The sequence below is a fragment of the Cyphellophora attinorum genome (genome assembly GCF_001299255.1).
Source record: "Cyphellophora attinorum strain CBS 131958 chromosome Unknown Contig5, whole genome shotgun sequence".
NCBI classification, from domain to species: domain Eukaryota; kingdom Fungi; phylum Ascomycota; class Eurotiomycetes; order Chaetothyriales; family Cyphellophoraceae; genus Cyphellophora; species Cyphellophora attinorum.
In genome coordinates, this window is record NW_017253233.1 from 433,713 (window position 1) to 449,449 (window position 15,737).

General features: G+C 53.4%; 6 protein-coding genes across 6 annotated transcripts; 2 read left to right on the top strand and 4 right to left on the bottom strand.

The window, feature by feature from the left end:
* Positions 1 to 162: 162 nt before the first annotated feature.
* Positions 163 to 715, bottom strand: AB675_6815 (Cytochrome c oxidase subunit 6A, mitochondrial; the record flags this gene model as incomplete). The annotated part of the gene is made up of 3 exons (XM_018147135.1): positions 163 to 376; positions 430 to 454; positions 511 to 715. 3 exons carry the CDS (start codon positions 713 to 715, stop codon positions 163 to 165), a joined length of 444 nt encoding a protein of 147 aa, XP_018003595.1.
* Positions 716 to 1,023: 308 nt separating this feature from the next.
* AB675_6816 (DNA-(apurinic or apyrimidinic site) lyase 2) lies at positions 1,024 to 2,873 on the top strand (the record flags this gene model as incomplete). The annotated part of the gene is made up of 2 exons (XM_018147136.1): positions 1,024 to 1,243; positions 1,288 to 2,873. 2 exons carry the CDS (start codon positions 1,024 to 1,026, stop codon positions 2,871 to 2,873), a joined length of 1,806 nt encoding a protein of 601 aa, XP_018003209.1.
* Positions 2,874 to 4,194: 1,321 nt separating this feature from the next.
* On the bottom strand, positions 4,195 to 5,357 carry AB675_6817 (Mating-type protein a-1; the record flags this gene model as incomplete). Its single annotated transcript, XM_018147137.1, has 2 exons — positions 4,195 to 5,128; positions 5,176 to 5,357. 2 exons carry the CDS (start codon positions 5,355 to 5,357, stop codon positions 4,195 to 4,197), a joined length of 1,116 nt encoding a protein of 371 aa, XP_018003213.1.
* A 2,108-nt stretch (positions 5,358 to 7,465) lies between these two features.
* Positions 7,466 to 10,679, top strand: AB675_6818 (Endocytosis protein end4; the record flags this gene model as incomplete). The annotated part of the gene is made up of 2 exons (XM_018147138.1): positions 7,466 to 10,540; positions 10,593 to 10,679. The coding sequence occupies 2 exons, from the start codon at positions 7,466 to 7,468 to the stop codon at positions 10,677 to 10,679; spliced, it is 3,162 nt and encodes a 1,053-aa protein (XP_018003268.1).
* Positions 10,680 to 10,894: 215 nt separating this feature from the next.
* Positions 10,895 to 11,644, bottom strand: AB675_6819 (uncharacterized protein; the record flags this gene model as incomplete). Its single annotated transcript, XM_018147139.1, has 2 exons — positions 10,895 to 11,295; positions 11,353 to 11,644. The coding sequence occupies 2 exons, from the start codon at positions 11,642 to 11,644 to the stop codon at positions 10,895 to 10,897; spliced, it is 693 nt and encodes a 230-aa protein (XP_018003337.1).
* A 903-nt stretch (positions 11,645 to 12,547) lies between these two features.
* On the bottom strand, positions 12,548 to 15,630 carry AB675_6820 (putative PH domain-containing protein; the record flags this gene model as incomplete). The annotated part of the gene is made up of 2 exons (XM_018147141.1): positions 12,548 to 14,440; positions 14,503 to 15,630. 2 exons carry the CDS (start codon positions 15,628 to 15,630, stop codon positions 12,548 to 12,550), a joined length of 3,021 nt encoding a protein of 1,006 aa, XP_018003603.1.
* Between the last annotated feature and the right edge of the window lie 107 nt (positions 15,631 to 15,737).

The window sequence follows — 15,737 nt, forward strand, 5'->3', positions numbered from 1 at the left end:
TGCCAGCAAAAGCTTGACGACAGCGTCACGACGTAAGCAATGTTTTTTGATACTGCTACTGCTCCGGTTCCCCGACCGCTTTCTTCATTTACGCATTGCAAGTGCGCTGCTCCATTCCATGACGATAAACCCCACTCACTCCAGCCCGGTCACGAAAGCAATCTATGTCTGCTTGTCCTTGTTGTGATAGTTGACCTTGTCATTCCAGAACATTGTCTTGTCGCCGTCTCCCCAGAAGAAGTTCTTTGTTCGAATGTTTTGGTAGGGATATTCAACTCGCTCTTCCAGTGGGGGCATGTGCTCCCAGTGCTCCCAATGCTCGTTCCATAGATTCCATGCGTTGATGCTGCCGAGGATCAGACATGGGACGACGACGCTGTGGCTGTGTTAGAAATCGTGCTCGTGATAATGTAAATCAGAAGATCGTACTAGATTGAGAGTTTCCGCCAGAGGCCTGTTGAATCATGTTAGCGCCAATTGCCTTCCTAAGCTCCTGAACGCAGGACTAACCACTGGTAGCAGCAGCGTGAGCCTTCACAGCTGCCCTCTCGCGGTTGAAAGCATTATCTGCGGCTCCTTCGAGCTTGTCACCGGGTCTGGGGAGCTTGGGGTTGGCGACGGCGGTCGACTCAAAGCGGCGCGCAATTTGTGCTCGAAGGACGGGCGATCGGGTCTGTTGCTGCGCCAGGCGCAGACCAAGGCGCTGGAACGACATCGTGAGGAGTGTGTGCAAGGAGAGGGGAGTCGTAGCTATCAAGAGTGTGGTCTGAGGTCTTGAGCGACGTCCAGGAACCGCAGGTGGAGTCTGATTCGGGAGGACTTGGCATAGTCGACCGGCTTGGGGAAAGAACCGATGAGGTCACTGGACTGCGTGTCGATTTCGCGTTACTCGATCTGGTGGCACCTTCCTAAGAGAGTGCTTGCTCGTGAGAGGAGCAGCTTTGTTCTCATCGGCAGCCTAGAGGCGGCGCATTAGGGCTCTTTGCCTCGCACAATGAGGCATCTGGTCTCTTCACCGTCGCCATGGCCTTCAGAATCACTTCATGGAATGTGAATGGCATTCGCAATCCATTTGGGTATCAGCCATGGCGGGACAAGAGGACGTTCGAGGGCATGTTCGACATTCTCGAAGCTGACATTGTGGTCTTCCAAGAGACGAAGATCCAGCGCAAGGATCTCAAGGATGACATGGTGCTCGTGCCTGGTTGGGACAACTACTGGAGCCTTCCTAAGCACAAGAAAGGTAGTGGCGAGCCCAAGTGGATTGCACCTTGCTGACCGTTGCAGGTTACTCTGGAGTCGTGATCTACACTCGGAATGCAACATGCGCGCCCATCAGAGCCGAGGAAGGCATCACGGGTATCCTCACGCCTCCAAACAGCAGCACGAGCTTTCGAGATCTACCCGAGGACGAACATATTGGCGGCTACCCGACGATCAGCCAGCTCTCCCAATCGGACATCGATGCTACAACTCTGGACTCGGAGGGAAGATGTGTCATTCTCGAGTTCCCAGCCTTTGTGCTGATCGGTACCTACTGTCCTGCTGAAAGAGACGAGACCAGAACCGAGTTCAGGACAGGGTTTCTAAATGTGCTCGATTCCCGAATTCGCAACCTAGTCAAGATGGGCAAGCGGGTCATCTGGACTGGAGACCTGAACATCTCTCGCGAAGAGATTGATACTGCTATGGCGGAGGAGATGATGAGGAAGAATGGTGTGGATCCTGTGGGGTGGATATCTACGCCAGCACGAAGGCTTTTCAACCAGATGCTCGTTGGCGGGAAAGTCCATGGCGAAAGAGACGAGGGTAGAGAAGATGCTATCATGTGGGATGTGTGTCGCGCGTTCAACGAGGGCAGGAAAGGTATGTACACCTGTTGGGAGACCAAAGTCAACGCCAGACCAGGCAATTACGGGGCGAGGATCGACTACGTTGTTAGCAGCCATGACATGAAGGATTGGTGGTCAGAAGCGAACATACAGGAGGGACTCATGGGCTCTGATCACTGTCCCGTCTACGGCGCCTTCCACGATACAATACAGCTCAATGGAGTCCAGAAGCACATCCTTGACCTAGTCAACCCGCCAGGCATGTTCGAAGGCGGCATCCGGGTGCAACAGTGGTCTACCAAGTGTCTTTTACCCATGTCAGGCAAGCTTATCACGGAATTCGACCGCCGGCGTAACATTCGAGACATGTTTTCGAGAACACCCTCGATGCCAAAGAGTGCCAGCGTGGCAGACATCCCAGCTGCACCCTCAACAATGACTACCACCGCCTCACAGCAAAGTCCTTCAAGACCCTCGCCAACAACAAGGCCCACGAACGGCAAACGGCCATCCCAATCCGATATACAAGTGCCGCCGTCGAAGAAGTCCAAGGCTAGCGCGTCGACAACGTCAAACGGCGTGTCCAAAGGCCAGCAAAGCTTGAAGGGCTTCTTCAGCAGTCGTGCTGCACCTCCGCCAGCAGCGCCCGTGGAGCCCGAGAAGAGAGACTCGCCCAAATTATCCGACCACGAAGATGATTCGACACTCGCCGAGACCATGGACGGCACGATCGATGAGGTCGACCACTCCCCAGCCAAGTCGATGACTACCGTCACCGAAGAAGATATTGAGGCAGCTGAAGCAGCCAACTTCGCCTCCAAGCAGAGCTGGGGCAAGCTCTTTTCGAAGCCCATCGCACCGAAATGCGAACACGACGAGCCATGCAAGACGATGTTGACAAAGAAGCCCGGCGCAAATCGAGGTCGATCCTTCTGGATGTGCAACCGACCCTTGGGCCCCAAAGGTCAGAAAGAGAGCGGAACACAATGGCGTTGCGGTACATTCATCTGGTGTAGCGACTGGGATACGCATACTGGTTGACTGCCATCGTCTCTGCTGCCGTGCACTTACTCGGCCTTGACGCTGGCGTACAGCCGGTCCCGTATGATGACCACACGGAGCAGCATAGGGGCGGACACGCAGCGATTGCCTTGCTTTCATCTACTTATCTAGCATCTTGTGCGGCGCATGGATTATGTGGAGGTCATCAAGCGTCTTCATTTCTACGAGCGATGAACTATCAAGCAGATACCCAGTAGCAAGTCCAATGCGGAAGCATGATTCCCACCTGCACAGATATTGAACCAAAGCGTAAAGATATCCGAGACGTACCTATGTAGCCTTCGCATCCGTCCTATGACCCGGCTCCCTCTGCTCGCTCTGCCTCCTCGCAGCAGTACCGAGAACCATCGACTCCGCATTTCCCTCCTCCGAGACTCTCCGCCCGTATGGAGGCACGACTGCACAGCCACACCTCTCCTGACACTGACCCAACCTTCCGATTTCGCCGATCGAGTCATGCAGCAGTTTCCGCTCCGCCACAGCCCCAACCTCCCTCCCTCGCTCTGCTGCCTAGCATTGTGGACCTCCCGCCCAACCTCCCTCCCAGCCTTTCGATTTTCTGGTGTATTGAATGAAATCGCCCACTTTTGGCCGCTCCCGCGGAATGGCGAAAAATGGTCCAAGGGCGGAAGTTTGGAGAAGGGGACTTGGGAATTTTGGCGAGCGGGAAAGCTTGGTGCTGCAGGAAAGCTTAGGACGACCTCCCTTCTCCTCCTCCTTTGCGCAGAGTAGCAGCAAGCAGAGAACAACGACTTTGGTGGATTTTTTTTTTATCATTTTCTATGTGTTTTTGGTGGCAGCTAGGCTACCTTGATTGCGCAAAACAATGCAGCTATCTGTGTGTGTGTGGAAGCAACAAGCTCCTCAGTTCCCTTGATCCTGCGTGTGCTGGTTGGGTATCTCGTTCGTAGTACTGCAAGTACTTTTCAAAAATCAGTAAACAACAGCTGTGCCATGCCATGTGTGTTCGATCCAAAACCTGTTTCCTTCAAGGCGGACTGATGTCGTTGGTGGCGTGGCTACAGCGGTGATGGTGCTCTTGCCGTGCGGGTGGACTGGTGCTTGAGGGGTTGATTGGTCGATGGCGGCGTTGGTTGGGGCATCTCTCTATCGGATGTCTCCTTGCGTTGGAAATCAGATGGTGCGTCGAGGATTGGTCAGCGAGGGTTGGTTTGGCTTTTTGCTGGTGGTATGGGTGGTGGGTTCTGGTGATGGTGTGGGGGGTTGAGTTGCTGGGGTGGTTGATGGATTACTTGATGCCGTTGCGTTGATTGCTGGCGTACCTGCTGTGGTCGAGCTCTTACATCATCTCAGAGACACGCTGAAGTTCGGCAGCAAACTCAGCATCAGTCATGCCGTTGTAAGTCATGAATTGGTCGGCAGTCTCCGTCTGAGCCAGTGCATCGCTTTCGATAAGAATGGACCCGAAGACGAGCTGAGCATCGGATTGAATGCCAGTCCAGTCGATGATGCCGTCGATGAAGGTTTGCTGGTTGGTGTTCTGAGTGGTAGCGTCGTTGGACAGCTGATTTGGTTGAAGATCTTCGTTGAAAGGGACAAGAGTGGTGGAAGTAGTGGCAGTTTGCTGCGCAAGTTGCTCACTCAGAGACACAGCTGGAGCAGGCATGTCGAGGAACATTTGGCCATCAATGGAAGTGTTGAAGAATGAATCATCGAAGCCGAAGTCGAGTGCATCTGGTGTTGATTGAGTCGAATTAGAGGTATGACTGAGAGGAGACGCCTCTTCGGCAGCAGACTTGAGCTTTGCAGCTTTCTTGGTAGTCATGCGTCGCTTCTTCTCAGATGGCTTCCGTGGGGCGTACTGGTAGCCAGGGTTGTCGATAGCGTGCTGCTTCTTGATCTTTTGTGCACGTATTCGATACTCAGCCTTGACATTCTCTGGCTCAGCATTCCACTGCTTTCCAAGCATGACAGAGATGTCGTTGTTGTGAAGGTCAGGGTTCTCAGCCTTGACAGAGGGGTGGTAGTGCTTGCGGTAGAGGATGAAGGCATTGGGAGGACGGGCAACCTTGGACTTCTTGTCCGAGTTTTCAGGTGTGTCTGAGGGAGAGTTGATTGTTGCTGGCGAGCTGTCGGGTGATGTGGCAGAGAGGCGCTGACCTTGACGGCTTGCGGTGAACGGAATGGGACCATCGTAGTCAGACAGACGACAGATGTGCAAGGTTTGAGTTGGCACATCTGGATAGGCGATGGTCTCAGCATGAAGATATTGACTGCGCATAATTAGTTTTGGGATACCCTCAATTGTGACTTGGCTTACGCTAGACGGAGCTTCAAAGTGTTGACGCCTTCGTCACCGATCGCTTGCGCCATGAACATGGGAACGACCACATGATACTTGTTGGAGGTGAGAGAAGCGAAGCCCATGGACCAGATCGTTTCGACTTGAGTGGAGTCCGGGAGGCTCTGTCCGCCAGCGACAGGGTTGTTGAAGCTCGCCATATTGAAAGCGATATGAAGATGGATGGAGAAGACTATGACAATGCGATTGAGAAAAGAGGTTGTCGGGGAGAAAAGGTTGAGGAGGGCGCCGAGGAAATTTGTATTCGAAAAATAATTCAGCGTTGATGTGGCTGGGAAGAAGCAAACGAGCATCTGAATAATTGAATAAGACTTCACTGTTGTCGCGAAGGCGGCGGGAGATGTGGCGAAGCTCCCTATCTCCACCTTGCCACCTCTGACTTCACTACAACGAGTCTTCGAGAAAGTCTGCAGAGGCCAGAGGCAGCCGAACTTGAGCTGGCGGACCTGATAGTCAGACTCGTTCCTTTCTTGGTGGCCCTTCAGTGCGATCGCTGTCCTGGCTTCAAGGTTGTCGTCCTTCGACGTCTGCTAGGCCTGATTTGAGGATGAAGAAAGCGTCATAATCGTTTGTGGAAGAGCTCGATATCTTAGAATGTATTGCTGAAGCACGCCTCAACTCAATAGAGCTCGCTGTTGGTAGTCCTTTCCAAGAGACTCTCTGTACTATCCAAGGTCCCCCAAGCCAAAGGTCCCAGTTGAGCCACAGGCACTGTGCAATATAGAGATGCCACACGACGCCGCGCGCGAATCCTGAGCTTACTGCTCTGCAAATAGCAGGAAAAGGAGCCTAAGAGCCTGCCACTGGAGCGCGAAGCGCTCCACCAGTATACCGCGCTTTGGAACGAGAGCAGCTTGGTGAATCTGAATTCCCGACTCGCTGGACTGTTCCTGCCAAGAAGCTTTCGCTGGAATCGGCATCAGCAGCACTATCGTACGTAATTTGCAAGAACTATTGTGTATCCAAGAATGCAAAGGCGCGCTGCAACACTGCTTCGAGGAGGGCGTCGTTGGCGCGCCTTGTAAAGCCACCTCTGTGGAGGTGGACAGGTACACGGCTTCCGGTGAGCGAGCCTTCACGCGCTCCGAGCAGTCCGCGCTCGCGCGTGAGGCTCTTGTGCCGAGTCAGTGAGATTTGATTGGTATCGCCAGACGTCTTCATTTCATACTTGATGGTCGGACGTCGTCTGCTCGCACTGTCCAAAAGACACGAGAAATCGGAGCACTCGGACAGATAAACGCTGTGCTGTGGTTGAAGAAGGGGATGAGGATATCACATCGCTTGCAGCGGCGTGGCGCCCCAGAATCCTGTCCAGGAGGTCTCTGTTCCAGGATGCAGTATGCTCAGGTTCGCGAGCTGCGTCTCAACTGCTTAGAGGGAAATCATTCGCACGCGCGAAGAAGTGAGTCATAAGATTGCTACTGAGCCTCTGTCGGAAACAAGATCACACCCAGGTGTGCCAGACTTACCGTTCCGAGACAGTAGGGGCCTCGAACATAGCGCACAGATCCTCATCAGACCCGTGTGGCACAAAGAGAAGTCTGCAAGCATTCGATTTGCAACACAGTCAGAGGACTTCTGGGCGCATCAATTAGCACCCTCCGCTTTAAATCTATCGTGTATGCGTGGGTCCATAGCGCAATCTTGAGAAGCAAGACGGCTTCCGACTGCAAATACGATGTCACCTCCATTAACATATTGCGGAAGCGTTTGATGAAGTCGTGTGAGTACAGCCAGAGTTCACGTTGGAAGCTTCGAAGTCCGCGATCGAGATTGGCTCCAGGCGGGCACTGGTCGGCAATTAATGGAATGATGAATTATATACACAATCACAATCGCCCATTCAGATATCCTACTTCCACTGAATGTTACCGATGCTTGGAAATGGACCCAGTGCAATAGCTCTACTTGCTCCTCCGTACTACCTAGTGACTAAGCTTGATCGCTTCGCACGCCGTAATTGACAGACGCGAGTAAGCCGCATCATAGCACGTAGGCGCAGCAATTGTCTGATCCACTGCTTGTATTCGTAGCGTTACGAATCTTCGAGATCTGGCATTCCTTCTGCCTAGTCAAAAGCATTTTGATGTGGAAACGCCGCGGTTCGTCTCATTGATTACTGTAATCCACTCCCACCACACTGGCGTTCTACATTCCTCCTGGGCGCGAGACGACAGGTCGGCGGAGGTCGTCGGGAGCAGCGTATAGTGGTTACGGTCGCACTGAACATCCCATGTCATATCCGGCCATGGCTTCGGGGACTGGTCGAAATATCGACGCCTCCAGAACGGAGTCGGATCTTGCCATCAACATCCGGAAAGCCACAAGCATCGAAGAGACTGCCCCCAAGAGAAAGCACGTTCGATCATGCATCGTCTACACCTGGGACAACAAGAGCTCTCTGTCCTTCTGGGCGGGCATGAAGGTCCAGCCTGTCATGGCTGATGAGATCCAGACCTTCAAAGCGCTCATCACTGTCCATAAGATCCTGCAAGAAGGTCATCCGGTAACCGTGAAAGAGGCGCAACAAAATGTCAACTGGATCGAGTCACTTGCACGGGGCGTGATGGGGGAAGGCCTGCGAGGCTACGGTCCGCTGATCCGCGAATACGTTTTCTTTCTGCTCGCCAAACTCACCTTCCACCGTCAGCATCCTGAGTTCAACGGTCTTTTCGAATACGAAGAATATATCAGTCTTAAGTCCATCAACGATCCCAATGAAGGGTACGAGACCATCTCCGATCTGATGACCCTGCAAGACCAGATTGACACATTTCAAAAGTTGATCTTCTCACATTTCCGTGGTGGAAACAACAATGAATGTCGGATTGCGGCCCTTGTACCACTGGTCCAGGAAAGTTATGGCATCTACAAGTTCATCACGAGTATGCTCCGAGCCATGCACACCACTACTGGCGATGACGAGGCACTAGAGCCACTAAGAAGTCGTTACGACGGTCAGCATTACCGCCTGGTGAAATTCTATTACGAATGCTCGAATTTGCGCTATCTCACAAGTCTGATCACTGTCCCGAAGCTACCGCAAGACCCACCGAATCTCCTCGCTGAAGACGAGGATAAACCTGCCTTGCCGCGCCGACCAGCCAAGGAAATAGAGGCAGCACCGTCACCAGCCCCGCGTACAGAGACTAACGACCCGAAAGACATGGAAGACTTCTGGTCAAGAGAAGCACAAAGGCAACAGGACGAATATGAGGCCGAGCAAAGAAGGCTTCAGCAACAGTGGGAAGATCAGCAGCGGCAGCAAATGATGGCTCAGCAGCAAGCTCAGCGCGATTTCGAGGATCAACAACGGCAGCAAGCTGAGCAGCAAAGGCTGGCGCAAGAACAGCTCATGCGCGATCAGATGGCAGCACAGACGCAAGGCAGGATGGCTGAGCTGGAGAGAGAAAATCTGAATGCTCGTGCGCAATATGAGCGAGACCAGTTGATGCTCCAACAGTACGATCAGAGGATGAAAGCGCTGGAAGAACAGTTGAACCAGCTTAATCACAACTTCCAGATGCAAAACCAATCAAAGGACGACCAGCTTTCGGCACTACAGGAGCAGGTCAATACTTGGCGCTCCAAGTACGAAGCGCTCGCTAAGCTGTACTCTCAACTCCGGCAAGAGCATCTCGATTTACTTCAGACCACCAAATCTCTGAAGCTCAAGGCGGCATCGGCTCAGGAGGCCATCGATAGACGCGAACGTTTGGAAAGAGAGATGAAGACGAAGAACCTGGAACTCGCTGATATGATCCGAGAACGCGATCGAGCTTTGCACGAAAAGGACCGTTTCTCTGGCACGCATCGCGAAGAGCTTGAGAAGTTGAAGCGAGAATTACGCTTCGCAATCGAGCGGGCTGAAGATGCTGAACGTGCCAAAGGTTCTGAGCTGTCCTCGATGCTGTCCAAGTACAATCGTGAAATGGCAGACCTCGAGGAATCTCTTCGGAGCAAGACACGACAGCTTGAGGCCATCAAATCAACACACAGCGAGCGCAATGGTGACCACGAAGCCACACTGCGTGAGAAGGATGATGAAATTGAGATTTACAAGTCTGGCATGGAGCAGGCTCTTGAGGAACTGGAAGAATTGAAATTAGGCAACGGCGAGACCGATGGTGCACTCGACGGCGCGATTGACGAGGTCATTAAGTCCAACGTCAACAAAATCCAGGACATCATCGACTCCGTGCTTCAAAGCGGTGTTCAACGTGTGGACGATGCTATGTATGAGCTCGATTCACCAATGCAGGCTGGAAATCAAAATGCTACAGCACCGTACGTTTTGTCGCAAGTCGAGAAAGCGTCCTCAAGTGCAACCGAATTCTCCACTGCCTTCAACAACTTTATCGCTGACGGGCCAAACAGCCCACATGCCGACATAATTCGGACCGTCTCCGTTTTCGCGGCCTCGATCGCGGATGTCTTATCCAATACAAAGGGCCTCACACGATTTGCAACAGAAGAGAAAAAGGGAGACCAGTTAACCGATGCAGCTCGACAATCTGCACTTTCGACAATCAACTTCTTCCGCAGCTTGCAGTCCTTTCGTCTCGAAGGATTGGAACCCATGCAAAAGAGCGATGTCGTCATCAACAGCAACCATGATGTTCTCATGAAACTGCAGAGGCTCTCTAAGCTTGCAGATGCCTTTGCTCCTAAGGGAACGAAGCTGAGCACGACCGGAGATCTTGGAGATTTGGTGGACTCTGAACTGACGAAGGCTGCGAATGCGATCGAGGCGGCAGCTCAGCGACTTGCCAAAATGAAAAGCAAGCCACGGGACGGCTTTTCGACTTTCGAGCTTCGCATCAACGATGCGATTCTGGACGCCGCAGTGGCCGTGACAAACGCCATCGCCCAATTGATCAAAGCGGCGACTGAATCACAAACCGAGATCGTCCGAGAGGGTCGTGGCTCGTCATCAAGGACTGCCTTCTATAAGAAGAACAATCGCTGGACTGAAGGCCTAATCTCAGCGGCCAAAGCGGTTGCGACCTCAACGAATACCTTGATTGAGACTGCCGATGGAGTTATTTCGGGGCGTAACAGCCCGGAGCAGCTGATAGTAGCTTCCAATGACGTTGCTGCTAGCACTGCTCAGTTGGTAGCGGCAAGCCGTGTCAAAGCCACGTTCATGTCCAAGACGCAGGATCGCCTGGAGCAAGCCAGCCGAGCAGTAGGAACGGCCTGTCGGGCACTTGTGAGGCAGGTTCAAGATATCATCAAGCAAAAGCAGCGTGACGACGGTGAGAGTGTCGACTATACTTCACTCAGTGGTCATGAATTCAAGGTCAGGGAAATGGAGCAACAGGTCAGTAGATTCAGCCTCGTGATCATTCTTAAAGTATGCTGACATTGCGTAGGTCGAGATCTTACAGCTGCGTAACGCTCTGGAAGCGGCAACGGCACGGTTGGGCGAAATGAGGAAGATCTCATACCGGGAGGACTAGCATCCACTCTGACGAGAAGACTTCCGACACACGCGTGCGCACTCGCCAACGTGCGAGCCATCGGCACGAGTATGAAACGAAGGTGGAACGATGGCGTCAAACCCAGGCAATCCATGGACCCTTGTTGTTCCCAGGCACAGTCACGCTGGAAATACACCAGGGGCGGCCCATATTGTTCATGCATACATATCTACAGCCATATGTACATCGAATCTCTAAGTGCCTAGGCCCACTGGGCCACCCGTGCCTAGTTTGAAGCATTTGAAGCCCTGGGGGGTCCCATAATCGATATTGATCCGGTAGAATTCACACATCTTGTTGTCCATGTAATTCTCGATGCCGGGCCAAGTGACTCTCGGCACATAACCAACAGGCAAGCCCCTCATTAAGGCCATCTGTGTGGCGTTCATCAGGTAGTCTTCCTTCATTTTCTTGTCGGTATAGTAATCACCGCGGGCGGTGCAATCATTGTATCTCCACAGCTGGCAGGTGATGTCGCGATCGGGAACAAAGGTTTTCAACGCCCCACTCCAATGGAATGGATAGCATTTTCCGTTCTCGATCTTGACTCGTCTGCATACATTGTTGTATTCACCACCCTCCGAAACTCCCCATTCTGTAGAAACCGTTAGTTGTCATACGCATAGCAGATAGTAAGGAAAGATCAACATACGTCTATTGGGACATTCCCACACTTGACCGCCGTATCCTGTGACCGGCGGATTCTGCTTCGGATACCTCCCACCTCCAGGAGTCGTTTGTCCCGTTAGGTCTTTGGCGGGGGGATCCGTCCCAAGCTGACGCTTCTCAAGGAACTCTCTAAGTGCGGGTCCGGGGCTTGGATGTTGGCCGTATTCGCTGAAATCAGGCTCCCAAACATCTGGAGCGACTTGTGCGTCGCTCGGCGTGTCCACATCTGTCGCCAGGGCAAAGCTACTGCAGAGCAGAGCCCAGCAAGTAAGCATTGCGCACATCACTCTTTGTGCCCGCATGTTTGATTGTCGAGAAGACAGTATACGCATTCGTTTCGTAGATGCGCCTGGAGATGACAACTACAAGAGTCGCTCTGGCAGAGCAGTGATCGATTATAAGATGTCCATCGGACGCATTGTATTGTCGTCAACAAAGGAATGCATTATGTAGCGTAACCATCGAATGCGTCCAGAATGGTCCCAGCTGTGAACACATCCGCATCCGGCCGACGGATAACAAAGCCACTCTGAACGGCTGTGAGGAACTGTAGAGCTGCGAACACTCACAACATTTGTCTGCTGACGTTAGCTGTAGGCCGGTTCAGATCGGCCTTGTGTGCAAGGTCAACTACCTAGACAGGCCGGGAGATCACAGTGACACGAAGGTTCGTGCTTCGCGAGGTTCCCAAGTCCGCCTAGCTGCCAACGTCACCGTATGCGAGACAGCGGTACGCATCGATTGCTAGCGAGCGACTGGTGTGAATCACTAGTACCGCGTGACCAGCGCGCTCAAGACCCGGTGCCGCAGGATACTTTGACGGTGCGATTCGATCCGAAGCTCAACACTCACCAGACTGTCCGACTATTCGGGAATTCAGCTTGCTTGCCTGGGTTCGTGTGAATGTCTAGCTGAATTTCGCGAGGCTTCCTGACGACGAGTGGCTTGATCCATCCTGCGAAGGATTCAGACAGCGCAGGGTGTGATCTTGGGAAGGGGGTCGCCCTAGGACCTGACCAGGCGTTCAACCATCTACGCACACATTGACACTTTTGTCCACGGTGCAAGGTCCATGGGTTCTCTTCCATTGATATTATGATACCGAGTAGCCTGACCCTTCGTCTCCATCATATTCCCAACTCTACCATATTCGCAGCCCGCGTACCGAACCATCACTATCACCCAGCATCAGGCGTAGCACTCCTAGCCCCCAAGCTCAGATTACTCGACTTCTTGTTCAGCCCCAGCGCCTTCCTGCCTTTACTCGTCGCCGACCGACTCGGACTGGGGCTCGGAATTCTCGAAAGCCGAGGTGAGTCACCACTCGTATCCGATCCCGTTCGAGCCGGTGGTGGTGGTCGCGGGAGCTGCATCTCATCTTCGACGGCTGCCGGCGCTACAGCACGAGGTGGCAGTGCAGGCGCAGCCGGCCGCTGGCTTAGCGCGACCTCCTTGTCTGAGAGGTCAGGTGTGCTGCTTTCGGAAGGGGCGTTCTTTGTAGAGGAAGGATCATGTGACGCTTGGGCCATGTCTTGGCGCCGCGCATTGCTGACACGCTGAGGTGGAGGCGAGTCGGCACGGTCCAGGCCATAGCCGCTTCCCGAGTAGTCTGGCGGTAGGTCATCCGCATGCTCGCCATGGCCGAAGAAGCTGTCGCGATTTATGTTGCGTTCTACCTGGGGACTGTTTGGGGCTGATTCGGTTGGGGCTTCAACTACAAGGAGATCGTCGCCGCCATCGCTCTGGTCGAGACTGTGCTTTGTGCTTCTTCTGCGTCGCCGGTGGGGAAGAGGGGGTGGCTGTGATGGTTTGAGTTGAGGTGACGGCTTCGGTGAGACGCTCGTTGCTGCGTTCGTGTCGGACCTCTTTGGCAACGTGGGCTTCTTTGATGCCATGAAAGGAATATTAGACATAAGATTGTTCGGCTTGTTCGGTCGAGGGAGAGGCTGACCAGGAGGCGGTAATGGCTGTCCACGACCCATGGGTGCAGTAGGAGTCGGAGGCTCGTTATTTCTTGATGCCTGATCTGTTCCAGCTGCCTCTTTTTTGTTCTTCAAGACACCCCAGCCCAGCGACGAGCCCCATTTTTGCGCCGCTGCGGTCGCAGAGGCAAGAGCCTGCTTTCGATCGGCTGCAGTCATGGATCTTGCTTGCTGTACAAGCGTCTTGTTTGGCTTCGATTCATCATATGTTGAGGAGCGTTTCGACTCCCGACTTGGATCAGCCGGCGTTGCCGGTCTGGAGGAAGAATTCGAATCAATGCCACGCATAGTCTTAGGCAGCTCGATGGTCGAGTCTCGAGGCGCTGCCGTCGTGCTGTCGACTGATGCTTTCGAGGCACTACTACCAGAGCGACCTTTCGACAGCGCCTCTGCCATTGCTGACTCTTTCGGAGGAGAGCCTTCGTGGGATTCTGGTGGACTCCTGGCTGACAGATCCTTCAGAAACGCAGCTGCTTCGCGTTTCGGTGTAGCCTCCGATGAGCCATCTGACTTCGTGTAGTCGCTGTCGGCGTGATTGGCCGTCACTTTAGGATCCGCGACATTCCCAAACGAGGGCGTGCGAAGTATCCTCGGCACTTTCGCGGGAGGGGTCTTCTCTTCTTCAGCAGTTGTGCCATCCGCACCAGGCAAGGATGCGATTGACCTCCTGTCTCCAGGTCTGGCGCTTTGATCACCACTGCCACCCGCCAATGCAGGCATACTCCAGTTTCGGTCGTCCTGCTTGATAGCCTTCATATCCTCGGCGGTCCCCGCGGCTGTCTCCCCTTCATCTTCGGGTGTCTCGTCTGGAATCTCAACGTCATTGTCCTTCTTCTCTCGCTTCCAAATACCACCACGGTGCTTCTGTCCAGTGGTGTCAAGGAACGGAATGTCGTCCCAGAATGGCAACACAAGAGATTCTGCAAAGACCTCCCGAATCCTGCTCTCCATAGCGCTCAGAATGATCCCGTAGGTGATCTTACGTGACGACACAATTGGCTCGAGCGCGAGATCCATCTGCGGCATCTTTTCGAAGGTGAACCAGAGTCGATTGCTGGGCGGTGGCTTGAGACGAAGGAGCATGTGGCCCTGAACCCGCTTCAGCGTGACTGCCAAGAGCATGTCGACTTCTCTTGCACCAAAGCGCTTACCCAGATCGATCCGGCAGTTGCGCCGATCTCGATGCGGAAGCCACCCGTGTACTCAACGTCCATCTCCGCTACACAGTCACCATTGACGGTAAGATCCTTCAGTCGGGGATTGGTCAGGAAAGGAGCACCGCTACCAGTATCAATCTTGTGGAGTGATATGCGGGTAACGAATGTTGGCTTTTTGACTCGGGAGATCTTCTTGGTGAGCTTAGCACGTATGAAGTCTTCCATTTCGGGCGTCTTGTATGTTGCTAGGAACAGTCTGCCCACAAACGCATTGAGCCATCGTGTCTGAAGCTGTTCTTCCGATGAGTGTAGTTTCTGGACCAGCGAGACGATGAACGATGTGTCGAAGTCCTCGGCCACGGGTGCATCTGGCACTGAACGCTCTTGGTTCTTGAGCAGCGCATGATAGAAGTCTTCTTTCTCTGACAGGTTCTCGCTAAACAAGAAGAATGGTAGCGATGGTTTCTCTGTAAAGCCCTTAGACGCCTTCCTCGTCATCCGAATAGCATGTCTCTTGACCCACAGCTCGCCCTCGGGAAGCGGCTCTTCACTTCCTCCGTAGATGTCAACATCATGGTAGTCGAGCGAGATCACGTATCTCACTTCCAACTGCTGTATGTCATCGTATAGCATCAGATGACCGTGTCTCAGGACGACGTAGAATATGTTGTTCGCCCGTTTCGTACTCTTGCCGGCGCCATCCTTCTGCGGTTCGATGGTCGGTTTTTGGGAGCGGTCGAACAGGCTGCGGTACATCGTCTGGTATACACTGGGTGATTCTTTCGATATCTCCTCGCCCGCGGGAGTCAGCCGATCTGGAGGCTTCCCGTTTACACCGCCCGGTATCCATTCTCGACACACAGCGAAGTAGCCGGCCGCGACATCTGAATCATGCTTCCGGTGGAACTTCTCTGCTAGGTCATCCGTTGCGGTCTTGAAGACCAGCTTCTCGTCGCCAGAACGTGTGAGCTGGCCTGGATCGTTCGCCTTTGCCTTCGCAGCATTCGGCTCTTCAACTGGAAGCGTACGCCAGCCAATGTAGAGCGCTACAGCGAGCAGCAGCGGAACAAATGTTAGCCCGCCGAGGACGTAAACGAACAGAAACCATTGGAAAGGACCCATGGTCTCCAGCACGGAATGCTATAACATGCTGAGATATGAATGAGTATCTCAATGACAGCCTACGCCAGTCAAACGCCCGTTGAAGTCAATGCTAGAGAATGTCATAT